Source organism: Castanea sativa, chromosome 3 (genome assembly GCF_040712315.1).
Source record: "Castanea sativa cultivar Marrone di Chiusa Pesio chromosome 3, ASM4071231v1".
NCBI lineage: Eukaryota > Viridiplantae > Streptophyta > Magnoliopsida > Fagales > Fagaceae > Castanea > Castanea sativa.
Window position 1 is genome coordinate 6,788,905 of NC_134015.1, and position 19,047 is coordinate 6,807,951.

The 19,047-nt window shown below is 34.8% G+C and overlaps 2 protein-coding genes across 7 annotated transcripts; both read right to left on the minus strand.

Annotated features, from left to right (window-relative positions):
- Positions 1-186: 186 nt before the first annotated feature.
- Positions 187-4,841, minus strand: LOC142627635 (CST complex subunit TEN1). Of its 3 annotated transcripts, none has more exons than XM_075801513.1 (4): positions 4,734-4,841; positions 3,407-3,548; positions 587-740; positions 187-463 (listed from the first exon to the last, which is right to left on the minus strand). In XM_075801513.1, the coding sequence occupies exons 2-4, from the start codon at positions 3,508-3,510 to the stop codon at positions 350-352; spliced, it is 372 nt and encodes a 123-aa protein (XP_075657628.1). In that variant the 5' UTR covers positions 3,511-3,548; positions 4,734-4,841; the 3' UTR covers positions 187-349. The 3 variants fall into 3 exon arrangements, with proteins under 3 accessions (XP_075657628.1, XP_075657631.1, XP_075657629.1); XM_075801516.1 differs by lacking the exon at positions 4,734-4,841 and adding an exon at positions 4,629-4,647; XM_075801514.1 differs by lacking the exon at positions 4,734-4,841 and adding an exon at positions 4,559-4,646.
- Positions 4,842-6,322: 1,481 nt separating this feature from the next.
- Positions 6,323-17,974, minus strand: LOC142629920 (phospholipase D zeta 2-like). 4 transcript variants are annotated; one of them, XM_075803967.1, is made up of 20 exons: positions 17,597-17,958; positions 16,503-16,604; positions 16,152-16,267; positions 15,873-16,014; positions 15,110-15,265; positions 14,136-14,309; positions 13,492-13,734; positions 13,284-13,400; positions 12,014-12,153; positions 11,738-11,887; positions 11,063-11,219; positions 10,516-10,980; positions 9,952-10,062; positions 9,563-9,709; positions 9,279-9,476; positions 8,744-8,845; positions 7,935-8,066; positions 7,647-7,712; positions 7,107-7,168; positions 6,323-7,029 (listed from the first exon to the last, which is right to left on the minus strand). In XM_075803967.1, the coding sequence occupies exons 1-20, from the start codon at positions 17,798-17,800 to the stop codon at positions 6,777-6,779; spliced, it is 3,237 nt and encodes a 1,078-aa protein (XP_075660082.1). In that variant the 5' UTR covers positions 17,801-17,958; the 3' UTR covers positions 6,323-6,776. The 4 variants fall into 4 exon arrangements, with proteins under 4 accessions (XP_075660082.1, XP_075660084.1, XP_075660083.1 ...); XM_075803969.1 differs by having other exon boundaries at positions 16,152-16,262; positions 17,597-17,737; XM_075803968.1 differs by lacking the exon at positions 9,279-9,476 and having other exon boundaries at positions 17,597-17,963.
- Between the last annotated feature and the right edge of the window lie 1,073 nt (positions 17,975-19,047).

Consider the following 19,047-nt stretch of genomic DNA (forward strand, 5'->3'; position numbering starts at 1 on the left):
GAAAAAGTAATTAATGTTTTTTTACGGCTTTTTATATTCTCCATGAAAGTGATGAAAGCTTTCTTAAAATGATTTATTAACAATTGTCCTAAGGGCATCTATTAACATGACCTTTTGTTTATTTTCATCTTGTGTGTGATAAGCCAAAAAAGCAAAATAAACTCTTAACATAATTTTGATGAACAATATTAAAGAACAGCTTAAACGGAAAATTAACTTCCAGATCACAACATAGCACACAAAATAAACCATCTAACTTTTGACAGGATGAATATGGGTTCTAGTTAGTTTGCTATGATACCTTTCTTGGTGAAATCTCCAGTTGTATCTTTACAGAACTAAAACTGAGTTAAGTTGTGCTCAAGTGATCAGCTTGAAACTGTCTTAACAGCTGTAGAGACTGATGATAGAGGTTTAAATCGATGCCATCAACATTCCTACCCACACGTGCCTGCAATATTGCCTGAAAAGAAACAGCTAGTTAGAGCTTACAGCTTACTATCTGTATATTTGACTGTGTATGAATGTGAAGAGAGAGAGCTGCCATAAGCCTACAAGGCTACAACCAATGATGCAAGCATCCTACCTCATCGTCTGGTTGGATAAGGAGTTCACCAATGAATTGGTAGATAGAACCGACTTGAAAGCTGAGGTCCCTCAAATGCTGAGTGTTGATCTTCAGCTTGGCATTTCCATCAACAACTATGGCTATGGCTGTCTCAACAGAAAACTCTTGCAACCTGTTGAGAAACAAGATATACCAAGAAATCCAATGATATTATATTATTTAAAAGCAATCAATAATAAAGATAATACATATATATGTTGCAATCATCCAGCCACCGATACAATCACAACCAATGAATAATTGCAGAGGTATTACAGAATTATATGAATCAGTTGACCTTTTCCAATAATTAACATCAGTAAGAATAAGAGTCCTATATTTAAGAAATTAGCATCAACAAATGGAATAACCATTATAGGCAAGCACATGGAGATTGAAGACACCCATAATTGCTGGCACAGACCAAATAGATCCCTCAATCATAAAGCACACTGATTGGATGGTAATGAGTTACTATGCTGAGAAATCTGTAATGATTTTCTGATAATTAAAGATCTTACAATCACATTACAAATGACACTACTGCCAAGGATCTTTTTTTTTTTTTTTTTTGGTAATTACACACGCATCCAATAGGCCATGAGCCCATGATCCCACCCTCACCTTGCTCTTCAACGGACATGAGGTGTCATTCAGGCTAGAGTTCGTTGGCAATAATGAAAAGGATCTTCAATGCAAAAGAAAACTTCAGAATAAAATCTACTGAGGGATAAGATCTATGATGATGAATCTCCAATTGTACTAGGTTATTTGTTGATGCAGAAGCTCAAAGTGTGAAGAATCCCAGATCACCTCAAAAACAGGAGACAATCCATTGTGTGCTGAAGGTGGAGACCATGTAGAAGGTCCTGATGACTGCTCAGGTTTTTGCCAATGTAATTGATCTGGTGGAGGACCAAGTTGTTCCCTATCTACCTCAAGCTGAAGCACTTTGATAACGAGATCCTCAAGCTATCAACAGGGCCTCATACTATGCCTTCAGTCACTCAACAGCAGCATTCCTAGCCACTGTCTCCTCTCTCAACTGGGTCTCCAAATGACAATACGAGCTTGAGCCTGCTCTAACTGAGTCCAAAGCATGTCACATTCCCTCAACCACCAAAATTACTTTGGTGGGCATAATAGTATGAGCTATTAGACTGTAATGACATCATCCCTCAGAATAAACTACTGGCAAGTTCAAAAAATCCCAATGCACAAGTTTAGAAAATTGAATTTAACATAATAATGTGATAAAGCTTTCCCTCCGGGTACAAATTTAAAATAATATCACAAATGACTAATCTGAACCCAAATGGAAACAAACTATAAACACACCGTAAAGACTGTGAGTCATAGATCTTTTAAAGGATGTGAGTTATGACCAAGAGAACCAAAGAACTCCTGGTGGCTGGCTTTGTAACCTGTTGCTCTATTGCTGCAACATGCTACATTTAGAACCCCAAACAGACTGGAATCATTAGTTGTAAGAAGATCATAGAAATAGTACCCATCTTTTTTCTGTAATATAAGTAAAAACTTTATCATGAAGCATCAAAAATGCTAAACCCAATCAAATAATGCCTTCAGAAAGCCTACTTTGATCTTCCCCAGCGACTTCTCTTTGTCTTAAACCCCTCTTGCATCCCTCCAATCAGATGCTCAATCAATAAGGCATTTTTCCCCAAGCAACAAAGCCACCACAAATTAACTTTCTAGACCAGTCTTTTGATAATTGCAACTTGCAAGAAAATATTTCCAGCCTAATCCGCCATACAAATAATATACTATTCTACTTAGATCCCTTTTTTTTCCACTATGAATAAAGGCCTAAATAGCTAGATTTCAAAACCCTGGTATCACTTAAGCCTTTGCAAACTATATACCATTTTAGTTAACTCCTTCAGTAATATATAACTCTCACCACCACCACCACCTTTACCATGTCGAAGCTGCCCCTTCCAGTGATATTGTTATAATGTCCACCTTGCCACCAACAACAATGCCACTACTGCCACCGTGCTATCTCATCCATCACAATTATAACCACCATCCAACTACCACCATGCCATAACTATCTAGTCTACTGCCACCATGTCAGTCACAAGAAAATCTGCTAGGAGACTTCTCCCAAGTCCAATCCCACCTCACCTCAACCATCTCTACACTTATAATACCACAACTAAACCATTACCATTACCAGCACCATCACCATCTCCTCTAATGCCACAACCGACATCTCTCCAAAATCTCTATTATCACTCCAGTTCCATTACACCTTTTTCTATAAAATCACTGCTACAAACCTCATCAACTTTATGAACACCTCCTCAATCAATGCACAACTTCTCCTGAACCAATATTGCCAATTTGCCATCCTCCTCCCATTAAAAATTTTCATTACCTAATTTACCATCATCTCTCAATTGTTTTATTTGTAAGTTCACATGCACAAGGTCCACTTTGTTCTTATAAGGGGAGGAGGACCAAGAGCTGCCATTTCAGCTAGAGCTCTTTGGCCTCAATTTTCCTTTCTTTTCATTTCTCAAATCCAATAAAGAAAACAATAGAAGAACTCCAAAATTTAAATTTTGTATTCCATAAACCAACAATCCACAGAATTTAAAAGCCCCTAAGAAAACCCCAGGTAGATCCTGATTCCTGTCACTAATGCTTATGAAACTTGGAAAAGAATATACCACAGAAACAAGATACATATGGAAAGGAACCACTAGAGGAAGAAGATACATATAAAATTTCATGCAGATGACATACACAACCCTCTAATTTAGCACTTACTTTCCAGTAACTCTAAGTGATGCCCCTTGCTTGAAGAATGGAGAAGACTGGTGTAAGTCTTGTAGTGACACTAAAGCCCCAGATTTTATGGCAGATGATTCCATTAAGCCAGACCCTCGGTTAACAAAGCATTAAATCCTCCCTGCAAGTTGAAGACATGCAATAACACATCAAAATGTACAAATTAACATTTAACAATTGATATATTATCCATAATGAGCAACACACACGTGCGCCCGCATGGAGAACATTTAAAGATTTCTTTTGGCGAAAGATATGCAATCAAGAAAAAGCAAGGTAGACACAATAATGCCAAAATCACATGTTAGAAATCACATCTAAATGGTTCATTCTAAACATGTCTTTGAAAACTGAATTACAGTTCATGAGAGGAAAACATAACTAATATTCATTTTTAAAATAATCAAGCAGCGGTAAATCCGATTTGAGCATCTCTCCCTTTTCACACTTCCAAATATAACTCCAGTACATAATTCTAATATAGAATTCCTGCTAAAAAGCCTATCAACCATATTTCTCAAATATACAGGTCTAATGCATAGCAAGTCTACAATGACAGCCATTGAGCTCTAAATCTCAAAGTCATGTTTATGAAATCAAACATACTTCTCCACTCACCTAGAAGTCTGGGAATATTATCTACTGATTCAAAGTGCCACAAAAATCCCCTATCCATTCATTCAAAAAATAAATAAAATCTCTATCCATGATCAAGAGTAAGCTTCCAGTGATTCAAACAACTATATATATATATATTCTCATATTCCTCTTTCATCTCTCCCGAAAGCCCAGATACAACACTTTATGCATCAATTTTCAGCTGTGACAATGTAGGAAAAAGAATAGAAATCAACTTTTAACTCTTTAGATATTCAAAATTTTCCCTTTCTTTTCCTGCCTCTTTCTGAGTCTCTCTCAGCAACCAAAGGAAGTGTTGAAGGCCTCCTAAAATCACATGCAATGTGTACTCAAACCAAGCATCTCAAAAGTTGTAAAATGCACAAAACAACAATGGACAACTGCAGCAAAAAAGAAAAAACTAGACATAAAGCACCCAATCTCCAAAAAAGCATGAAATTCAGAAACAGATACCAACAACTTAATAGCTTCAAAACCATATTTTTAGCTTACATATCAGACTGAACACTAATCATAAAGCACCAATTTTTTTACTTAGAACCAATCACCCACTTCAAAATACCATGAAATGCAAACAGAGGTGGGCATAAAATTGACAAAGCCTAGATGCCCAGATGCTGAAATCCTAGGCATACAAAGAAATTTCAAAGTTACGTGAAGTATATACCTTTGTCTCAGTTTGGTCGGATGTGGGAGGGATTACTCTGTGAGTGTCGCTTAATTGGGAATAGTCAAGGTTCACTAGGGAATTGCCGCGCTGTTGTCTATACAAAAGTAAAAGTACTTGATTCTAAATAATAAAAATAAAAATAAAAAAAATCTAAAAAATTAATAATAAAATAAGGCACTGTTGTTGTGACTTGCGAAAATATTGTAATTTTTTTTTTTTTTTTTTGTGTGGAGGTTTGGGACAATGCATTCAGTGCACTGAATCCAGTTGAATGATGATATATATTCAAAAATAAACACGTGTTATAATCTTAATAAATCTAGAGTCACTACACACTAGACTTAATTCGAAATTTATTTTAAAGTAGCATTACTCTTTCTTTGAGAGAAAGTTTAGAGAGAATGAAAAAAAAAACACAAAAAATATTGGACAGATAATTAGTAGTAGACTAGTAGGTAAAAAAACTAGTGGCGAAATTTTTTTTTTTGTATGTATTACTGCTCTTTCTTTAAAAGAAACTCTACAATTACAAAAATTGTCACTTACTGATATGGTTGATTGATAATAATAGGTTGAAAAAAGATGTTAACAATGAGCAAAAAAAAAACTAATAAAAATTTGTTAACTCAAATGAAAAATGTTGTTAATTAACATATTTTATTATAGTGGTAAGTAATAAAATAACGTTAATTGTGAGCTTATATGAAAATCAATAAAAATCTGTCAACTTTACTCTTATAAAAAATATTGTAATTTTTTATTTTTTGGTGTATTTTGGTGTGATGTGCATGTGGCTTTATAATCTATAACAAAAAATATCTTATGAGGTGGTATTGTGAGAGTTTTATCTCATAACATTTATGGGTCTTATCTAGGGGATCTCACGAGATACTCTCTCCCGCCAAAAGATATTTAGCCAACAGATCAATTTGATCGACTTGGACCTAAAAATGGGGTCGGCTTGGTTTGTTGGGCCTTTTTAATCATCCCCTTGCTACAAGACCAAAGTGTGTTCTGAATATCTTAATTTTACTTACAGACAAGATACAGTCCTAGAGAGGGAGAAAGAGATGGGGAATAGGAGAGACAAAGAGTTTTAGAATAAAAATAACAATAATAAAGAATTTGAGTATTTACTGTTAATGTGTGTTTGGACCCCATTTTTTGTATCCAGCCACATTAAATTGACAACAAGCCACACTATGAGTAAGCCCAAATCATGAGGGCCCGAGAGATCATCAACAAAAAAGTTCTTACCTTGAATAATCAAAGTAATAATTTATCCTCGTTAATAATCCCGAGTTAGTATAAAAAGTTAACAACCATCCAATCATACTTGATTCTAAAGTATGATTGGGTGGTTGTTTTAGGAAGATTTTCTTTAATGCTATATAGTTTTACTTAAGTTCTTAATCATATCTTATTCTTAGGTTCTATTACAAACAGAAAGCTTACCAACATTTACCAAACCAAAATGAGAATCTTCTTATGAGCACTAACCAATAAAATTCAAGAACGCATCAGTACTAAACGAAGTTTGAAGTTCACATAAAAAAAAAAAAAAAAATGAAAAGTTTGAAGTTTGATGGATCATTTCGCAGAGTGATAACTCCAGCACAAGTACATAGAATAAAAAAAAAAGAAAAAACTTATATATGATTGAATATCTTACAAAGAATATGTTCACTCTTCAAGAAATAAAAAAAGAATGTATGTACATTTTCTTTTTTAACAACTAGTAGCTGTTGCTGTACAGAGATAGCCAATGTGGCATTTGAGTAACTTTACATGACACTAAACATTTCTAGAAATATTATCAGTGCCATCAATTTCCTGTTAGTGGTTTCTGTTAGTGCGTACATGTTTTCTCTCCCATAAAGAAATTATCAACAATGGTAGGTAATTTTTTTTTTTTTTGCTAATGAGAGTTTCCAGAGCTCTTTGAGCACTTGATTATTCTTTTGAATGTGTGCAGTACCGTCGCCCCACATACACCGAGTACTTACAGGGAGGAATACCTTGGGGTTCGTCCCCTTATACTTAATGAAATACTTGAGGAGCTGCATAAAACTCACTCTCATTGAATACTGGTTTCATGTTGTTTTCTTGACACATGAAATCTAAAGGGAAGGAAACAAGAAATCCCCTAATAGACTTCAATCTCTCCAATGGATCTGTTAATTTGAGTTGTCCATTCTCATAGGATTCCAGCTTCTCAGGGGCTATTCCTAAATCAATAGTGGTATGGCCAAGTTTCTCCTTCCAATGGGCCATGCTTTGCCTGAGAGCAGCCCTGTGTTTGATAGCAAAAACATATGAGAGAGAAGATGGTGCACAAAAAAGGAAAGAGCAATAATGGTTGTATCTTACCTGGAATGTATGTGATCATTGGGAATGCAAGAAAAGACATCTTGGTAGATAATGGTATTTTCCTGTCACATATTATAGCATGTTCATTAGGTGCATGAGAAGCAACATAAAGCAATGATTGAGACTGCCTAGTGTCCCACATAAAGATTTCTTGCAGTACATATAGCACAAAAGAAACATATCTTGCAATAGAAACTACACTGTAAATCTGAAATAACTAGAAGTCTAATTTCTTCCATGAGTTGCTTGGTGAATAAAGTAGTCATTCAACCTAGAAAATGGCTTTTGCTCCTTAGAAAATATGAAAATTCCTACTATGTCAAGGTCAAATTCTGCCAGAAATTTTCAAATAAAATATTTATGAAAAGCTGTACATGTGTATGTCTTTGCCTGCACACGTGTGTATATGAGTATGACTACAATTCATACATGCACATCAGCATTAATATAATAATGGATGGTTACAAATACAACACAAAATACAACATACACCCCAAAGAAACTAACTGAATCCTTTTCCCAAAATCTGGCCAATCTCACCTTTGCAGTTGCTAGCCACAGATCCTTGTATGTTGAGTCTGCTACAGGATCACAGATTTGACTGGTCTGAAAAAAGAGAGCATATAGTGTCAGTGCACCATATAACATCACAATTTAATTGATGAATTATGAATATATGCATGAACTACAAATGATAATGGAGTTATAGTGTAAAGGATAAAGAATCCAGTTCAGTTTTATCCACAAGTAGGCCTTCAAATATTGCCTACAAAGTTTTGTGGAATCAAGGGAGTGTAGAAACAGTCATATGTGGTCAATGTTACTAACCTCTCCAGCCGGGATACCAAGGTGCTCAGACCACAGGGAGCACCGAAGACTATATGCAAATTTTCCAGCCTGCCAAGGCTCTCCGTTCATAGATGAATCAAGAAATTCTTTATCCTCAATAACTACCCCAATCTGAAACAGCAATGTTAGAGTCAAATTGTCCTTTCCTTTTCTTTCTGACAAGATGAGAAAGTAATGAAAGGATTACAGTGACACCTTCATATAAAAGAATTGAAAAGACTTGACTTCATGTTTTAGAGTTTATTGATGTATTATTTTCTCCAAATTGTATCTAACAGAACAATATTCCTGATAGCATTTTTTAATTCATGCTGCACATAGATGAAGATATCTTCCCAACCCACCCCCCTAATTTTTCCAATAAATGAGGCAATGCTATCGGCTGCATAATCCAAAATAAAGTTACTTATATATAAAATAAACCAGATAGATTGCTAGGAGAAACCTATTCCTTCTCTAAAAAGAACTCAAAAAAAAAAAAAAAATCCTTTTACTATATTATTCTGACAAAAAACCAGGGATATCGCCAATACTATTTTTTTCCACAGTTATATCTGTTATTTGGATTTTAAATTTCTAAAATAAAAAAAAATAAAAAAAAAGTTGCATTTTTGTTTAATGATTTGAGTTAACAGATGAATGAAGCATCACAGCTCTCAGGAATTTCTATATCTAGAGTAACAGCTTTATTCTTGTCATAAGTCAACAAGGAATAACTCTAGCAAAGACATTCCAAATATGCACTCCTTTATATGATCAGAAAAGTAGTCCTTGAGTCAAAATAATACCTCAGAGTCTCTTGATCCTAACAAACTCCTATCATTTATATTGGACGATCCAATCAAGGCCAGGCGGTCATCTATTATCATCAATTTGCTGTGCACATAAACCTACAGAAGAATGAGAATCTGCAATGAAAAACAAGCTAAATATTTGTGGGAACCATAACTGTTTGAAAAAGAAAAATGAAAAAAAAATCTTGATTTGAGTATAAATCTAGGCCTTATTTGTTGAGTATAGAGGAGCAGTTTTGGGATGAAACAAAACCTCAACCCATTACAAGGATTATAGGGACAGAGTCTGGAGGTTCCATAATTGATTGGTGGTCCAGTTGTAAAGCATCCTACACCACTGGCCTTTTGGTCCAGTTGCATCTATACTGTGCTTAATTGTGGGAGGCTTTGGAATCCAAATAAAGAGGTTATCTTGCCTCGGTCTGTGGTAACCTTTCAAAAAAATAATATGTGCATGTAGCATTGCCAATGGGCTAGATCTGGAGACAAAAGGCTTCATAAAATAGAGGCATGTGATGCTAGACATTACCTGACTTGTAGCCACAGGACCACCATCGAAAAGTCTACCATATGATCTAAGACCACAGAAAGAAATATAATCATGGGTTTTAGGACCAAGCAAAACGTTTAGATGATGCAGTATTGAGTGCTTTTCTCTAGAAATAGTACGATATTGCCAATGCATTAAAGCTCTAACAGTTGCTGCATCACTATCATCCAGACCCCCCTATAATGAAAATTCACAACAGAAGAAAAGGCTTAAGTATCTAAATTTATTATTAAATTTTAGGAAATATAGCCAAGAAGAAGTACCTGGAAGCCAGGTAAGAGTGGTATGACAACAATGACCCTGAAACACTCCTGTTCTTTGTGTGCTTTCAAAATACGCTTGTATAATGCTTCCAGGACACGGTTTTGAATTATCTCATCTCCTGACAGACCTGATATGAAAAATTGATTCTGGAAGCAAGAAACGGTAAAGATTGTCAAATGCTGTCTGTAAAAGATGATCAAAGGGTTCCGCTGACTACCATTTTTCTCAATATTCCACCAGTTACCGTATCAACATGCTGTGTGCAACTTAAAATTTTAAGCAGGACCAAGTTGTATATCTTAGGTATTATCATGGGAGATACAATTCATTATTAACTCAGTCATAATTAAAAAAAAAAAGTGTTCAATATTAGACAAAGTTTTGTTACCTCAATGTAGATAAAATGCTTTGCTTTCTCAATGAGAGAACAATATGCACTATGAATGCTATCTTCAGGTTGACTTGTTCCAGCAGACCATTGGCTGACACTTCTGATAACCTGTAGTCAACATATTCATTCAATAAGAAAAAAGAAAAAAGATTAAAAAAATATATGTGGGGGGGGGGGGGAGAGAGAGAGAGATGGGCGTAGGTGGGTGTGATTGAGATACATAAGGATGAAAGTAGAAAATAACAATACACGGCATATGCTTGGACTTCCTATCACGAGACGGTCTTCTATTCCTGTTTTGTGGGTTATAGTGTTTTGGTGGTGGTACAAAATGCTAAGCATATAGTGCTACATTTTATAATATCTATCATCACCTTGCATTGACAATGTTGATATTGCTAAAAACGGGATACGGATTTGACTAGTCTGCATGAAGGAAATATATTTTGATGCTTGATGCTTTGCAGAAGTGGATGGCTAAGACTATCCATGAAAAATAATCTGATCTCCTACTTCCTAGGAAAATTCACTTTTACATAGAATCCACGAGGCAAAGCTAACCTGAACAGAGCATGCTGTACGTGGACCAACACAGTCGTCATGATCGCCTTCATTGGGACTTTCCAACCCCTCACCTGATGTGTTCATGCTATAGTGTGCCGCCACATCTGAATCCATTTCACTTTGAAGATGCATAGAGTCAAGGTCATCTACAGAGCCTTTAGTTTGTGAGTCTGGAACCAACGGTTCGAATTTTGGCTGATCAAGAAGATTCTGATTCATGTCTGGGCCATATAACTTTGAGTCTACATTAGAAGCTGCTAGTCCATCAGCTTCCTGAGGTAAAAGCAATGGAATATCTTGCACAGGTGAGGTAAAAGAATCCTCCCTTTTGATGCCTTTCAGGTTTTCTTCTGAGTTCTTGTGTTTGATATCTATATTTCTACTTCCCATGTAATGAGGGAGGACCATGTGGTGGTGAGGCATGAGTAATGGAATTGTTTGTTCATTCGGAGCTTTGTTTCTCTGGATAATTGCTTTACCATGTCATTTATACCCAAAAAAAAAAAAAAAAAAAGACAGGAAAAATAAATAGCAGAAGATTAACCTTAGCATGGTTCCAGCGCTGGACAAAGTGCCTAGCAACATCACGACAAGGTGGTCCCCAAAGGGCACAATGGACATCATGCCATGGCATACGAGGATATTTTTTACGATCCAATTCATCTCTCATCGTGTCTTCCCAAGAATTTGGTTCAGATTCTCTACACCCACCCACCAAAAACACCAAAAAGAAAGAAAGAAAAAAACCCCCAAAAAGAGAAATGAACATGATTAATAATTTATAAATTACTGACCAAAATCTGTAGCTTCTTAGTATTGGATTTCTCTAATTACTTTAGCCAATGAAAATTTACTCCCTTCACTATTTAATAAAACAAAACATTACAGTAACAATAATAATAACCAAACCTTAGTCCCAACATAGTTTAAAAGAGACACTAATCTTTACAAATTACAGGTCATGTTGAAAGTTTAATATATCACTGGCACAATTGTGAAGATACTTAGAAAATCTACAAAGAGCTACTGCATAATATTTGTACCATAAAATGGGTTTAGTTACTTCATTACAACACATTTTATTCCCAGTAATAATGATTATCATTCCTGTCGTAATCCTCATTCAATGTACCAAATGTGCCCTAAGTATAATTAGTATTAAAACTTCTACAGAAAAATGTTATGAATCATTTTAAAGGTAATCAGAGAGATAAAATACCTTGGGTTATAGTAGTCCTTTCCAGGCCATATAAGAGGAGGGCAATCACCTACTTTGTGTTCATTTGTGTCGTAACGGCCAAAGCATAAATCTAATCCTCCAATAAAGCAAATCTGGTAATCAACAATAACAAGTTTCTCATGGTGTGACCTGTATGTAACCAGAAATACTTTATGAGCATCAGCAAGAAACTGAACTAATTCTAATTGCTAGGTATAGGAAGAAATATATATGTCAATAAGAATGCTTAGTGAGTTCAATCCATTCACAGCATACCAATAATAAACGCCAGTGGTGATATGGTCTGGATAACGCAGTACTCTCACATTCTCATGAATGTTGAGGAGCCTTTTCTTACTGTACATACTATTGATTTTTAAAGCAATAGGTACCTCCTTGTAAAGAAGAATGTAAATCTGAATAGACATAACTTAAAGTTAGCTTTTAATTATGCTTAAATCCACACAAATAGGCAGAATGTATTACAGAATTGGGAAGAAAAAATAATAAAGATATAACAAAAAGGGGGAAAATAGAATGAATTGAAAAAATAGAGAAAGATATCAAACATTGAAGTTCAGCTTAAACTATCTGTCTCAAAAACTTAAGTTTTTAGAAGGGTGAATTTAATTATGTAACCATTATTCTAACACTCCTCCTCATGTGTGGGTCCAAACTACCCATTGGTAAGTGGGGCCCAAAACTTGAGATTTTTAACTTTTTAAATGGGAGAGAGTGGAGATAGGATTCTAACTCAGGACCACCTGTTCTAATATCATGATGAGCTACTTCTTGTCCCAAAAGTTGTTAGAAGATGGTAAATTTAATCACTTAACCATTATCCTAACAAGGATGAACGTCAAATAGTCATGGTTGCAAGCATTTGCAACTCATAGTCAATGAAGAAAATCAGTGTATAACACATGAATGCACTAAATAGGAGAGGATAGATGACTACAAAAAGAGTTTGTTCTAATACCATTTATACATAGTAAAATGGAAATGAAACCAACTACTAAAATGCATATAACAACTGAATGTTATCAACTCTAATATGAAATTAATGACCAGACAAGATTACATCCAACCATCATCCCTTCATAACAAAAGCAGATACTGACTGATGCAAAAACACTTTCATTTACAAAATTCATCCTACTTTTAAGTACTTTTCTCAAGAACAATATTTACATACACACACAAGCACTTGTCTATGAGTTCCTTCATCCTGAGAAGCAGCTTTTCAAGTATGATAAAATGGCCTGGGTCTGCAGTTTGATTGTATAACTACAGCATAATTTAAAACCCTAATAAATATTTAGTTTACATTGATTAAAATTTATGAGAACCATGATACAATCAATGCTAATTTGTTCCAGAATTTTTTTTGGCTTTATATGAGACTATAGCAAAATTTTTTTTATTAGGAGAAAAAAAAAAACAAAATTATATTTCCAGGTCCTAGAACTAGACATAATCATCAAGAACACCCCAATACCAAAATAGTACATTATCAAGAATAAGGAAGAATTATTTGTGTTTGCACCTGAACCCCTTGCTTAGCTTTTTCTTCTAGTAATGCATCAAGCCGGGAGGAAGGATGACTAGGGAAAGGGCGTTTTAGATACAGTTCTGGGCAAAGCCACCAGCCAGTAATGAATATCTGCATACAATTTTAAATTCTGTATAAAGAGATAGACAATAGAATGAATTGAATGAATTCTGTGTTAATACAGAGGGAAAATAAAATAAACCTCTGATTTTGCGTTCTCTATTGAAGAAGCAATTGCTTTAAAGGCTGCTTGCCCATCTATGAACCATTGAGCTTGGCTCCCATCTTCTGTCAAGCCTCTTTGAGGAGCAAAGGAAACATAACGGTGAAAGTGACACCAACCCTCTAGAGGCCTTAGACTAGCATCATTGATTGCTGTAATCCATTCTTTAACTTTAGCACCGCTTGAGGTTCTTAACTTTGTACTCCGACCTCCACAAGTAACCTTCAATAATTCCAAATGTTTATTAGAATCGATTTCTATAAGGTCAATTGAAACTAACTGTTATCAACAAAATATGTTTCTATATTATTTATGACACTTCTAAAGACTTAATTTAAGAGAAAACAATCAGAAAAATAATGTACATTCAAAACCACATAACCTTATAGATATGAAATTGGCCTCGTACTGGTTCAATTTCTTATACTATCTAATTTTGTTGCAGCACAAAGTTCAATTGCTTGAGAAATAGATTACCACAACTATCAGAAAGCATTTTTCATTAGACTAAATAAAACTGTTCAAAAGAAGTCAACCAGAAGCAAATACTGTGTCAACCCAAAAGTAACATCATAATTAGTCTTTAAGAGTTGGAAAAGTAAAGATAAAAATAGCTCACTCACCTTAAATGAATAACGTAAAGGATTATGTTCCTTTACATGATTTGCTAAACGTACTTGGGTTCTCACATTTCCACTGGAGGCTGGCAGTACATCAAAAATAATTATCTCTAAGAGTTTGGTGTCAAAAGGATCATCCAGCAAAGCCAGGAATCCAGGCTTTAAAATAGCCCACACCTGCATGCAGATAAAGCATGAATAATAATTTAAATTATAGTTTAATAAGTAACCAGAAATGACATAGGTTGCAGGAAACAAAATTTGATATTATTCTAAGTGGGCTTTATTGCATTGTAAAATTCTTTGCATTTTTGGCAAATGGAGTAAACAAATTAATTACTGGAAGCCAAGATCAAGAAAAATATGTATGATTGAGCTGGTACACTGTGCATATAAACTAACCAAGTGAGCTATTTGAAAGAAATTAAGGCTTCAATGTGTAGAGGACAGAAAATATTTGAAAGATCAAATGAGAGGGTGCTGATGGCCCAAATTTTCCATTCTAAACCTAAAAGAACCATTCACCAACTAAATAGGGGAGACTGTTGAAGGGTTAGTTAGCATGTATATATATCCAATGAGGAGGAAACTATATTGTAGCCTTTGGTGAGGATGATAATTTGTTCTCCAATCCCTAGTGCAGTTCCTATTGCTATTATTCTTTAGTGTGAGATATTTTTGATAAACTATTACTTATCCTAAAATCTTAAGATCTTAGGAAATGGTGAATTTAATTATTTATCCATTAGTTTAAAACTCCCCGTCAAGTGTGGGCCAGACTCCTCTTGAATAAGTGGACCAACAAGTGAAGTTTTAACTTTAAATAGGATGTAGTGTGGAGGCAAGGTACGAACTCAAGATCACCTGCAACAAAACTGTAATCTTAATTGTCATCACAAGCTCTCTCTCTCTCTCCCCCCCCCCCCCCCCCAAAAAAAAAAAATTTGGTCACAAGGATAAAAGTTCAGCAAGCAAACCTTTTTCCAATTGCGTTGGCACCAACCAAACCAATGCTTACAACAGTCCAAATCTGAGTCAACCCCTTGAAGCTTCGCCACTACATAACCTTCTTTCAACTTTGGACCATACTCCCGTAAAAATGATAGCTTGGAGACTTCCAAAAATTTGCAGACCTACAATCCAAAAGCACTTCTTATGATAAATGCTATAAGCAGCAGTAAAGAAACATCAATGGACAAATAACAATAATTTCAGTAGTAATTAAGCATTGTCAAACTCTTTTCCTTTATTTCAAGTTCAAAAAGAGTGTTGCCTAATCCAGATCCCCCTCCACACACACCCCACCCCACTCCCAACAATAATAATAAAATAGAAGTCTTGCCAAATCCATGTTCCTAGAGTTTATCAAGCATGGCTTTTTGGGCTTTCTGTAGAAGCAGGCATAGCTGTCAAATGACCAAACCAGAACCTGGAAAATGATACATAATATACACAACCCACATTCCTTGCAAAGTAGCTAAGGAGTGCAAATTTAAATAAATAGTCTTTCTGTCAAATAAAAAAAATAAAAGACAGTAATCATATTCACATGTAAAATATGTGATGTGTAATGTAGGAAAGCCCTGAATCTAAAATATATAATATACATTTTTTTTATTGATATAAAAAACCATCAAACCCCAATAATTTTTCTTCGAAGGTGAATATGACTGGTTATTAGTTAATCCAACCATTAAAAAAGGTCATAATCCAAGTGAAAAGAAATTATTAAATGCTCACCTCTCGGGAATTCACAATATCCATATTCCCCAGAAAATGATTCAGATAGCCCTGCATTGCCACCTTTGCTCTGTCTGAAATGGACTGCTGCCCTCCTAGAGCTGGGCGAATTATTGGCAAAGCAGCAAGGGATGGAACATTTCTGCATAATGAACCAAAATCCCAGAAACCTCCTTTTTTAGGCCCCAAAAGAGACACAAGAACAACAACTATAATAGAAAGGGCTTATATTTGGTTTGAAATACTAAACATAACAGACAATATAGGATTAAAATTCACTTGTTTCTAACACTTTCTTCATTATGCAAAGGAACAGCTCCATCATCAGGTTCCTCATCATCTTGCACTACTGCCGTGTGATCCATTATTCCTAAGCTTTGAAGCCATTCTCTAACCTTTCATGAAAAGTTCAAATCAGAAGTTAAATGATAATCATGACAGAAAAAAGGTACACAATAAAAGAGAATGGAACTCATCAAAACTAAATCCTTACTGCAAATCTACATTTATTGCAAGATCAAATTTCAAATATAAGGAGTTAATAATGAAAACAACAAAAAATGAAAGGCAAGCCTACTGATCAAGAAATGTTAAAAAATAATAAGGATGTGTGATGTATAATAAATCAACCTGCTCTTGTTTCCCATATAATTCCTCAATAAATGCACGTTTCTTCAAAGCAAAATGTAAATAGAGAACTTGTGATGCCTTCTTCACTAAGCTCCACTTGAACTGTTCAATACGAATGCAGTCATTAATTGCAAAAATCTTGCAGCAGGGCATAATCTTATGATACAATATTGAACAAATCATATAGCTCAAATGAATATGAGACTTAAAATTCGCTTAAGATAATATTAAGAGGGAACAAAGATTGCATGAGAATTTTCGTAATAATATAAATACTTTTCAAAAAAAAAAAAAAAATCCAAACCAGAAGCCAAAGACTGCACTAGATAAACCAAACTAGGCCATTTCTTTTATTTGTAACTTATAAAATGATTCTATAATGACTAACCCCCAATTCCAATTAAAATCATCACTTTCAACATTAATCAAACAGAAAATTTTCATTTAAATTGCATTTATCAGTTTTTTTTCTCCTGGAAAATTTTTAAAGGGCAATATTCTCCTCAAGGAAACTTCGCCCAAGTTCTTAAGGTCAATAACAAACCACATTCTAGCTGCTAAGGATTCAAAATCTTAGTCATCTCATTACAACAACGACAGCACTGCAGAGCCAAAGAAAGAAAGAAAGGAAAAAAAAAAAAAAAACTTACAGTGCCTTAATTAATCTAATATAATCCTATTATAAACCAAAAAAATTGCCAGAATCCCAATTCATCATTGTTTGTCAGTTTTGCAGTTACACACAACCCAGAATTTCAATTCAACTGATCTCCTTTTTGTTGCTATATATGTACTTATATAAACATACAAAGTTGCCATATATATAACATACAAATATAAAAAAAAGAAACATAGAAAGCCCCACAATCAATCTATGCCCTCACACAACTACACTTAACAAAACACAAGCTTTTCCTCATGTTAGACCCCCCAAAAACAACAAAAAAACACAAAACAACATAACACCCAGGTACCAATTTTCTGTCTTTTCCAACATTTTCTCAGCAAACAAAGCATAAATCCATTAAAGAAGAAAAACCCAGATAGATAGATAGAGAGCCAAAGAGATAGATAGAGATAGAGTTGGTGCTTGCCTGTTTGTACTGAAACTCAATTGTATAAGACAAAAGCATGGGGCTTATATCCCCAGTTTCAGGCCGTGAAACTGACAAGATAGTTGCCTTTGGCAACTCCTCAAAGATCCACACAGCTTCACCACATTGCCTGGCTGAGTGAGACCTGGACATAACTCCCTCTGACTGTACCACACCACTGGCAATAAGCCTCTCCGTTGACATATCAACAACTTTCTTTCACGCAAACTCAAACTCTTCACCTTTTGCATGTGATTTTGGAAGAGACACAATTATTAAGAAAAAAAAACACACACAGAAAGAGAGAGAGAGAGTTTGGGTTGTGAAGAACGAGAGAGAAGTTTTGAAGGACAACGTTGCGGTTTTTATAGTTTTTCGAAAGTACAAAGGTTCTGACCTGAAACATGGTTAAGATGGCTTTGGTCACAAACTGTGACACGGGTTTTCCATGTTGCTTACATATGATGGAGACAAGTGTCCAAAGTAATGGTTTTTATAGGTTAATAGAAGTGTTGAATAAACCCATTTTAAGCAAGTTCTTGGTAAAATAAACTTAACTTATTTAGATGTTACGTGGATATTGAATTTTGATAGTGTGTGTGTGTGGCAAGTTAAATGGTTTAATAAACAATTTGTGGTTATATTGTTGATGAGGATAGTAAGATACCAACTTTTACATGGTCCTAGCTCCAAAGTAGAATGTCTGAATTACCCTTACAATGTTACGTGTATCTGTCCAAAAGTTGGGCTTCTCAATGTGGCACAAATTAGTAAACAAAGTTTTATTTGATTTTCACTTCTGCTAATGAAGTTTTGATCAGACTAATTAATTAGTATTATGTAAGCTTAAAGGTTTTCCATCCATGGCGGCACATGGGCCAACCTTGAAATGGTCCCAAAAAAAAAAAGCATATTTTATAGGAATGGATATGAGGGTGATTCGGTCAAGTGGTTAATGGGTGTCACTGAAGTCCCATGGAACCCAACGACTGTGATATGAACAAGGCATATACCAAAGCAGAATCACTAAAAGAATATCCAACTCTTTTTGTGCTAACCACTGAGAGAATATGCTAATATATTACTTGTGATTCTTTGTGTTGCAATGATACCCATCTGTCTAAAATTGCAGTATTAGTTAGCACTGAGAATATGCTGAAATAACATTTGAAATGATACCCATTAACCATATTTCTAAAATTATACTTTCTATTTGTGTGCTTATTATTACCGGTTATCTGACTTGAACGTTGAGTTGGTGATTCTGTACTTAACTCCAAAATAGTATATTCTAGTTAGCAGTAAAGTTTCTGATAGTTGAACAAAGAATTTGAAGTTTACTCCCCACCTATACTGAAAATCAATTGGTAACTTAGTCTAATGAGATGCCATAACTTGAAACTCTCTTAAAAGAAAAAAGGTGTTTGGCTTACTTTTAGTACTTTTTTAAC

Excerpts from the sequence above, each read along its gene's own strand:
- LOC142629920 (XM_075803967.1), bottom strand. The coding sequence starts at position 17,800 with ATGTCAACGGAGAGGCTTATTGCCAGTGGTGTGGTACAGTCAGAGGGA. Across the intron at positions 16,268-16,502 it reads TATATGGGAAACAAGAGCAG|GTTAGAGAATGGCTTCAAAG; the intron begins GTTGATTTATTA and ends TTTTCATGAAAG. Across the intron at positions 13,401-13,491 it reads TAGAGAACGCAAAATCAGAG|ATATTCATTACTGGCTGGTG; the intron begins GTTTATTTTATT and ends AATTGTATGCAG.
- LOC142627635 (XM_075801513.1), bottom strand. The coding sequence starts at position 3,510 with ATGGAATCATCTGCCATAAAATCTGGGGCTTTAGTGTCACTACAAGAC. Across the intron at positions 741-3,406 it reads TCACTTAGAGTTACTGGAAA|GTTGCAAGAGTTTTCTGTTG; the intron begins GTAAGTGCTAAA and ends GTTTCTCAACAG. Across the intron at positions 464-586 it reads TTATCCAACCAGACGATGAG|GCAATATTGCAGGCACGTGT; the intron begins GTAGGATGCTTG and ends GTTTCTTTTCAG.